At 36.2% G+C, this 9,899-nt stretch overlaps 1 protein-coding gene across 1 annotated transcript in view; it reads right to left on the bottom strand.

Moving 5' to 3' along the window:
• Window positions 1-7,991: 7,991 nt before the first annotated feature.
• CWC22 (CWC22 spliceosome associated protein homolog) overlaps window positions 7,992-9,899 on the bottom strand; it is a 58,491-nt gene continuing 56,583 nt past the window's right edge. The window contains 2 exon segments of the mRNA XM_082689360.1: window positions 7,992-9,316; window positions 9,319-9,474. Of these exon segments, the coding sequence (XP_082545486.1) occupies window positions 8,889-9,316; window positions 9,319-9,474 (584 nt within the window). The 3' untranslated portion in view covers window positions 7,992-8,888.

The raw sequence follows: 9,899 nt of genomic DNA, 5'->3' as shown, positions 1-9,899 counted from the left end.
TTATCTTTTGTTTTATAGCCAACTACTCTAAAACCGATGATTTAAAAGAGGAAACACTGATTAATTCTTAAAGCTCTGAGTGTCACTTTCTGTTTTGTGCCAGCCAGGTCAGGGCCCACTCGTGTTTGGTGCTTGGCAGGTTGGTTGATCTGCACAGGGGCTGGTGGCGGGGCAGAGCTCACTTTTATGTGTGACAGTTGGCTCAGTGTCAGCTAACAGGATGGCCATAGCTGCTCATCATCCAGCAAGCTTAGCCTGGGCTCATGCACTTGATAGAGGAACTATTTCTAGCATCAGGAGAGGACCAGCCCCAGTGCCTAAGACTATTCACATTTCCTTGTGCACCATGTTTGGTAATAATCCACCGGCCAGAGCAAGTCATATACCTACATTCAAACCTCTTGCAGAGGTGTAGATTCTTAGTGTAAATTAGATTCTTAGTGTAAAAAGACTAAAACTGTAACTAGGATCTGATTAAAAACTCAGCTTCAGTGTTGGTCATCTCATTTAGTCTCAACAGAGCAGTAATAGAACATACCTCTTGATGGTAAGGGACACGAAGAAAGGGGTTAGAGAAATGGCTATGATGCAATCTCCTACATCACACACCTTTGTTTATAGTAAATATCAGGCAATAATTGCTATTGTATTTGAGTTGGGAAGAAGGTCAAAAGCACAGCTTACTACAGGAGTTTTATACATCTATATCTTTTTTCTTTTAACTTGCTTTTGCTACTGTGAAGAAAGTGCACAAATCTTAAGCATTTACAAGTCAATGCACTGCACAAAATAAAGACAATGTGACACTCACACCTATGTCTGGAATTAGAGCAATGCCAGCATCTCCATAGTCCCATTTATTCTTTCTTTCAACATTTCCTACCCTTATCCCCAAAAGTAACCACTATTCTGACTAGATTCAATTTGCCTGTTTTCTTACTTCATATAGTTGAGAACATATAATGTGTGCTCCTTTGTGTTTGACTTCTTTGGTTCACCATGTATGCTCTTTTGATTTATCTGTGTTGTTGGACGTAGCTATGGTCTCATTTTTATTTCTGTACAGTATTCCACTGCATGAATTAGCTACTAATTTATTTATCCAGTCTACTGTAGTTGTACATTTGAGCTGTTTCCAATTTTTTGCTATTAAGAATAATGTTATTATGAACATTCTTGTAAACATCTTTTTGGTGAACATGTGTACAGATTTCTGTTAGGAAGAAAAAGATTGAAAATGTTCACAGTGTTCTTTACTGTTTGTGTATCTAGGTACCCAAGATGCAGTGTTTTTTTCTTGTTTTGTTTTTTTTTTTAAGTTTTATGGAGGTATAATTGACAATTGACAAATAAAATCATGAGGTATTTAAAGTATACAAAATGATGATTTGATGTATGTCTACATTGTGAGTACCTCCTCACAGATCATTAACCTATCTATCATCCCGCTTCTCACTTTTTTGTGGGAGAATATTTAAGTTCTACCTTTTTAGCAAACTTCACCTATTGTCACCAGGTTATACATTAGACCTTCAGACCTCATTCATCTTATAACTGAAAGTGTGTACCCTTTCACCAACCTCTCTCCACTTGCCATGTGTGTTCTACTATATTGTTGAACACATAGGAGTGGAATTGCTGGTAAATAGGGAACATGTACATTCAAAATTAGCTGATAGTGTCAAACAATTTTCTAAAGTGATTCTACTCATTTATACTCCCTCTGCATTTTATATATTTTACCTCTAATACACTCTCATGCATAAATTTTACCTTCATTTTGGTGTCCCAGGTTTTAAGCTAATATGTTCTTGAGTTTTAGTTTCTCATGCTCTATGACAAAATAGTTACATTGTGTTTGCGCTTAATGAAAAACCCTGAATTGCTCATCCAATTGAGTTAACAGTAGTTGATCTGCATTTAAAATTTCACAAAACCCCAAGAACCCCCAAGTGCATAAGATTATTCTGCTTAGCAATAAACCAAAATATTCTGCTTCCTCATTCCTTCTTCAAATGCTCATTGAGCATCTACAGGAGATTTTTAGATTTGAATCTGGAGATACAAAGGAATGTAAGATTGAACTTCTGACCTCTGAGAAATATGTACAGTAAAAGATGACTCTTTTTTATCAGCAGCTACCAGCTCCTTCCCCGTGCCTCCCACCTCTCCTATCACTTCTCCAATACTTACCTCTAGCCTAGATGAGCAATTCAGGATTTTTCATTAAGTGCAAACACAATCTTTCCTCCTCTCTTTTCCCTCTTAGGGCTAAATACCCCTAGGAGTTTCATCTTCTCCATTTTTAGATAAAAATTAATCTAAGGACACAAGCAAAATTGTCCCCCAAACTTGAGGAATGGTGGCAATATTGACTTTTCACTTTTTTTTCCTGTATTTCAAGGAAGAGTCTGCAGGTATTTGTATATAATGGGATTTTCAGGCTGCTTATGTGTAAGATTGCAAATGTTTGCAGTGTTCTTACTGTTCAGTATTTCATATTGTAAAAAGATCAGGAGGATACATTAGTTGTTAAGGTAAAGTATTTTTGCGGCTTAAGGGAGGTAATGTAGCCCTCAAAATAGCTGCAGTTAGTCCTTTTCATTGGTAATCTGAAACCAATTTTTGTTTGTGAATTGACCTGTTGCATCTGTGCAATACATTTCAAAGCCCGAGGAGAGTCCTGTAGGAAAAGTGAGGTTCTATTATTTATAAAAATAGGTCACTAGTAATAAAATTAACCTCATTTAAAATCACTGGTAATAAAATTAACCTCATTTAAATCACTCATTTAGATGTTTCTGTGAAGTATTAAGAGCCACCCACAGGTACTTTGTTGTATTTTTTCCCAAGGTCATCTTTAGTGGGTATACATTTATTTCCTTCTAGCCTTCTGTAAGTAAAAGTATGCAAGCAAAAATATGGTGAGGTGGGAATAGCTGCCCAAATGATTCCATCTTGTCCATCAAGAGGAATCACAATGAATTAATACAGATGTTTTTATCACAAGTGGTATAAATCAGAATCAAAGTAGTTTAAATAGAAAAAGGCTTCATTAACTCATACCTGGGAAGTGTAGCTTCTGCCACAGTTCAGTTTATCTGTGGACTCAAACAGAATGGTTTCCTCATCCAGTGGGGGGCTGCTTGCTCTTAAGTGCACTGGTCTGTGGACTGGCCTTTTCCACAGGACTATGGTTGCTCCAGCTTTAATAACCACCCTTCTTGCTCTGTGTAACCTTAGACATGGTCCTGTGCTTCATGCTCCGAAGTAAAGAATAATTGGGCAAGGATTCTGAGTGGACCAGCTTGGGTCACATGCTCATTCCTGAACCAATTCCATTGTTCAGGGAGTTGGATATTCTGTATGGCCCAGCCAGGGAGGGATTTTGTTGGCAAGTTCCCAAAATTATTGGATCAGAGAGAAGAAATCATCCTCTGACAGAAACAGCAAATATTCAGTACAGCCTTCACAGGGACTTCTCATGTATTGGTCACAGAAATAGTGGGGAAAGATCTCTGGTTACAGTGCTATATAGAGTATGGGACTCATAAGGACTTTTAATTCATACCAGATACTTGTTCCAGGAAATAGTCTTACTTGGCGGAGATAAAATCTCATTCGGCTAATCTTTTAGGCCTTATAAGGCATGAAATTACTGATTAAATGTCCAGTTAATTCACTTCAGCAACCATTTGATGGTCACTGAAGTGTTTGATCAAAAATTAAGGTGTTTGGATACTGGATAATCTAATTCTCTATTGTAGGATTAAAAATAATAAAATAGTCACAGCTCATTGTTTTCTATTTCTGAAATGTGTTGGTTATAAGTAGTTACAGTGAGAAACCAGAACCTATAGGACTCAATCATATTAACAGGCTAATAATCATGCTACTGTTTGCAGAAAACCTCCTTTTAAAATGTCAACTAGAACGTCTTCCCTAGAATATCAGAAAATTTTGCTAAACAAAAACAATTGGAATATTACTGTCCACTCAATTAAATGAGTATTAAATAGTCTCTTAAAACAAATCTTGCCCTTGCAAAAAGAAGAGGGCAGTATAATAGACATAGCTTTAAATGAATAGGCACAATGGTTCATCCAGAACAAACACTAACATTGTGATCCACTGAAGAGTATTTCCTAAGTGCTAGGTCTATAGTTACAGTAGTCAACTAGGGATACTTTGCCTTGGAGGGCATAGTTGGCAATGTCAGGAGACAATGGATTGACCTTGTCAGGACTGGGAAACTGGTACTACTAGTATCTACCAGCTAAGGTCAGGGATGCCGCTAAACATTCTACAATGTAGTAGTGATCAAAGGATGGCAGCTCCTAGAACAATCATTAAGACAGGGTAAACTTGAACTTAAAAAAAAATTTTTTTTATTGTTACGTTAGTCACCATAAAATAAATCATTAGTTTTTGATGCCGTGTTCCAAGATTCATTGTTTATCTACAACACTTGAACTTAAAAGAAACTAGAATAACAGGCTGGGAGTTTACATTTATCCTTAAGCTGGAGGAGTCATTGAACTTCCGTGTAGAAGAAAGTAACAGGATGGAAATAAAGGCTTTAGATTATTGAAATCAAAATCGAGGTAGTTTATAGGTGGTCACTGCACTACTGTTTTGGTTTTTCTAAAGAGCTAACATTTTTCAAAGTGTTAAGTTTTTATTTATTTATTTAAGAATTTATTTATTTGACAGAGATCACAAGTAAGCAGAGGCAGGCAGAGAGAGAAGAAGGGAAGTAGGCTCCCTGCTGAGCAGAAGCCCAATTTGAGGCTGGATCCCAGGACTCTGGAATCATGACCAAAGCCGAAGGCATAGGCTTAAACCCACTGAGCCACCCAGGTGCCCCAAGTTTTTATTTTTTAAGCTTTGTTTTCCCTTGTGAAGATTTAGGGTCAATTGAAGACAGGGCCTGGGGGCACCTAGGTGGCTCAGTGGGTTAAAGCCTCTGCCTTCAGCTCAGGTCATGATCCCAGAGTTCTGGGATCGAGCCCCACTTTGGACTCTCTGCTCAGCGGGGAGCCTGCTTCCCTTCCTCTTTCTCTGCCTGCTTCTCTGCCTACTTGTGATCTCTCTCTCTGTCAAATAAATAAATAAAATCTTAAAAAAAAAAAAAAGACAGGGCCTGTTTGCTTTTTGCTCTATACTTGGTACACAGGAGGATGATGCATAAACTACTGTCCAAATCCAGGGGTGTCTGGTTGGCTCAGTTGGTTAAGCATCAGACTCTTGGTTTTGGCTCAGGTCGTGATCTCATGGATCCTGAGAGAGCCAGCCCACAGAGGGCTCCACATTCAGCAGGGAGTCTGCTTAAAGATTCTCTCCCCCTGCCTCTGCCCTTTCCTCCCTTTCTCCCTCTCTAACATAAATAACAGATCTTTTAAAAAGATACTGTTGCAGTTTGGTGGTTTGGGGAAAGGAGAACTCAAAAGTGATGGGAGATTAGTGGAATCAGCTGCAGTTAGAAAGGCTGAGGATCTGAGGAAAAATGAATTATATTTTGGATATACGAAATTTTAAGGAGTAGGCCAATGAAATACAGAACTAAAACTTGGCAAAAGTTTTAGAGCAAGAGGGACTGCTGAGGTTAGCAAAATAAATGAGTTTTCTTAAGAAAGATGATAGGACTTATCCTCCCACTCTAATGAAGAGCAGAAAATGAAACTGTGATGAGGTTTGTATAACGAACACTGTCATTTCAAGATTAAATAATAAATAGCTTTTGAGGAACTACAGTGGAATCACAAACTATCTATTCAAAAGACAATTCACCTGAAGGGATCATTTTGTTTGGACTTTTAACAACTTCGGGCCGTTTTGATCTTTAAAAAAAATCGCTGTCAACATTTAAAAATCAGGAGTCATATAAAAATCTTCTTCAATTCTCTTGAGAATCAGGCAGCTTTGTCAATCTTTGGTCTTTTTTATAGGCAAAACTGGATGGAGCTGAGTAACTACTGCTGCCTTTCAGTCACTCCAGTTCATTCCCCAAGCTGATTTATCTTATTTGTGTTATCCCCTGTATTCAAGTTTGCAATTCCTGGTCTACTGGTACAACAAAAAACAAAACAAAGCAAAAAAACCCCAAAAACCGTAACACTGAGCATTTAACTCCAGGCCCTGTTCATGCCACAGAGACCGTTCACTATTTAAGGGAGTTACCATTCTACCACTGTCTACAGGAGGAAATGGACACAAAATGGAGACACCAAAGGTAAAGGACTTGCCCAAGACAACAGCCAGCAAGTGGTATAGATCAGATAAAAACCTAGTAAGACTTAAATGTGCAGTTAGCCAAATAGTTTTCAAATGAAATGGTAATAAATTACTCAATATGAACCTGAGTCTTTTCCTAAAAGCAAGGGAAAGAATCGGGGGGGCAATAATAAATTTTAACAAAGTCAGTACATCTGAAATTTTGATGAAATGATCGGATTCCTAGACTAGCACTACTAGAGCGAGTGAGTGGGATGGGCAGTGGTCAAAGTACGATGCTTGAAGGAGAGCTTTCCGAGATGGTATGGATTTTGAAGTCAACATAAGGTGAATGACCATGGGTGCAAGTGGTTGGGGATACAGTAGGGATAGAGAAACCTTGGATGCCGAGAAGTTGAGAAACTGAAAAACAGTGAGCAATGGCACGCAAAATACACAGGACTCAGCTGATCCTCAAAAAATGCTAATCCTAAGAAGTAAAAATTCAGAAACAGCAGACATAGTCAACATGTTTCTTGTCTGCATTTTAAAAGGATGAAAGTGGGAAAACCTGCCCAAATGGCAGGGCGGGGCATCTGAGCCTATCACATTTGATGTGCTAGAAATGCACCCTGAAGGCAAAAAAAAAAAAAAAAAAAGTCCATTTCTGCCCCAGGTCTCTACTGATTGTGCCCTGATATGACTCAGTTATACTCAGATATTTTTCTGCTTGGAGTTAGTTGTTAACTGCTTTTGTTAAAAGTAAATAAGATAGTGAGAAGAAAAATCCAACTAGTTGGATAGGAAACATAAATTCCCAGGCAATATTTGTTATAAATAAACATCTATACTTCAGGAATTCCTTCTGCCTGGGTTCTCCCCACAGTAATCTACATGGTTCAAGGCCTTACTTCCTCCAACAATCTGGGCAAACATCACCTTATCAGAGATCTCTGACCTTCCTATGGAAAATTACCAACCACCCCAAACCCCCCAGTATCATGACCACCATATCTCCCTACCATAGTATCAGCCCTGTTAAGAGCTGAGACTCTTGTTTTCTTCATGGTTTATTTATATTCCTAGAATAGGTCTGTGTACATAACAGAAGCTCAATATTTGTTGCATTCAAAAAATTATTTATTTTAACAAATCTTTAAGGTCTTAACGACTTAATAAATCAAAAGATTTCCCATTTCTACATTTAGAAATTATAAACTTAAAGTGAAGAAAATAAGCTAAAACTTCTATTCCATTTTTATTCTTTTTTACCACCCCCAAAGACCAGTGTTCGGTTACAAAAATAAACTCTCATTTATTTTCCTTTAGGGCTCATAGCCTACGTGTAAATAAATCCGATTTGCTGAGCTTCATAGTTTTGTGAAATGCACTGCGTCCATGACAGTACCTTCTAATGACAACTCAGCATCTTCTAACCACCACAGTAGGAGAAAACACTAAGAAGAATTTTTTCAGGCTGTCATATTCAATTAATGCTCTTCTTTTTTTTTTCTTTCCCCTCTTGCAGGGGTAGGAGGATAGGAGGAGAGGATAATATTTATTTATTTATATGGACTTTATTGTTATTTATACTCAAGTTTTTAACAAAAATAAAAAACATTTTGAATCAGAGAATGCCTAAAAGTCAAACATTGAAGATGGTGGTCCCATTATTCTTGAAACCAGACATCAGCTAAAATGGACTTTATGTACTTTAAAAGTGAACAAGCATAAGCAGTCTTATTTGGTAAGTAGGTTAAATGTCAGCAAATCTAAAATTTCAGAGGCAATATTTTATTTCAAAAGTAATAAATAATATGGTCACACGTTAACTGGTGAGAGTTACAATGATGGAAACCTTCAAAATTCTTTAAAAAATTGGAATTATTTCACAGTTAGGCTGTTCACATTTCTCATGACTATATGTTTTCCAATGACCTATTAACCTAAATTAAAAGTTAAATACACATTACCTTACCAACGACATAACTTCAAGGCTGAGAAAAAGCACTAATCACAAAGAATTTCAATTAAACATTAATCTAGCAGTCCAAAGAGAAGAAATGTTACTGATGAGAGAAGTCCTAATCCTAAATAATATAGCTATGCATCTGTTTAAGAGACTAATATACCCTTAGCTTCATCAAAACACTTGTTAAAAAAATTATACATATCTACTTTGTTCAAGAAGTAATATGAAACTTGAAATAATTCCTATTTAAAAAAAAGTGACTCCTAAAAAGGTTCATAGCATCTCACTGACAAAGCAAAAATATTACATTGAAATAGTTCATCTATTTTGGTCTCTAGTTATTAAAAAGAAAAAAAAAGCCACTGATAATTCATTATAATAATTCTATAAACAACTGGAAACATTATCAGGAAAAAAAAATTTGGTCAATGAAAAAAAATCACTGATTCAATGAGCATTTCATCATTTTATTAACAAAATATAAGCAAGAATTACATCCCTCTCTCGTGAAACTTCTCAAATAATTTTATGTGGAGGGCCTTGAGATGTATCAATTATAAAACATGTTAAAATGAAAAAAATTTTTAAATGTACAAATACAAACCAGTACTTTATACAAGAATTCTTATAAAGTTCGTTAATGTAAAAAATAATTTGTTTCAACTGAATATAAGGCATGTTCAGTTTCTGTAATTTTGTAGAACTATTTTTTTTGCTTTGTTGGAGACTTTTCTCTTCGCCAGTCCTGATGTTTGTTTGATTCTCTGGATTGTTTAGAGTATCTGCTAGATTTTTCCCATCGCCTTTCGGCACCATTCTGATACCTATCTTCATCACTTCTAGAACCTGAATGTTTTCTATTCTTTTCTCTTGACTTTGATCTATCTTTTCTTATAATATTTTCACAGTCTTTATTTCGGTGTCTGTGCTCATTTTCAGAAAAAGAGTTTCTTCTCTCTCCTCTCTTCTTTTTGGGATCACCATACTTATTATCCAAATCTGTGTGTGCTTCTTGGTCTCTGTCATTCATGATTCTACTGTAACTATTTCGTTCAGAAGGAACACCTCTGTCTGAAGTGTACTTTGTTATGGGATCTCTCCAATTTGGATCCCTTGAATTTTTATCTTTATGTTTTCTGACCTTCTTTCTCTTTCAGTCCGTGTTTCCCGATGCCTTTGCTCTGGCCTTCTTTCTTCTTGTTTCCTATCATGGCTCTGTTGTTTCCTGATCAATTTATCTACTTCCTTACTTCTGGTGTTTCCTTGACCCTTCTTTCTTCTATCTTTATCTGCATACGTAAAAGAAATCGTTAGCTTTTTTATTTTAATCTTTACTTTAATAATTTAACAATTACATTTATTAATCTACTGTAGGTTTATTAATTCAGACAAACTGGATGCAAAACTAAATTGAATGGAAAGTCTTACAACAGGATATTTTACAAGATGAGTAATTTTTAAGAATATGTATCTTATCACCAAAGTACTGTTTTGATCCTTAGACTCAAAGCTATAAACAGAAACTTTAAATAAACTATAGCAAATGTAAAATTTTTTATAAAGTGACTAACAGGTACATTTCCACTTACAAATTTTATTCAAAAACAGAAATTCCAGCCCTGTGCATTATGTCATATGGAATAATAATCAGATCTGACATGTTAATAAAAACACAGTGAGCACACATGTGAGCGACATCACTTCTAAAGCTGGG

Source organism: Mustela nivalis (genome assembly GCF_964662115.1).
Source record: "Mustela nivalis genome assembly, chromosome: 11".
NCBI lineage: Eukaryota > Metazoa > Chordata > Mammalia > Carnivora > Mustelidae > Mustela > Mustela nivalis.
This window is presented reverse-complemented; position numbering and strand designations above follow the sequence as displayed.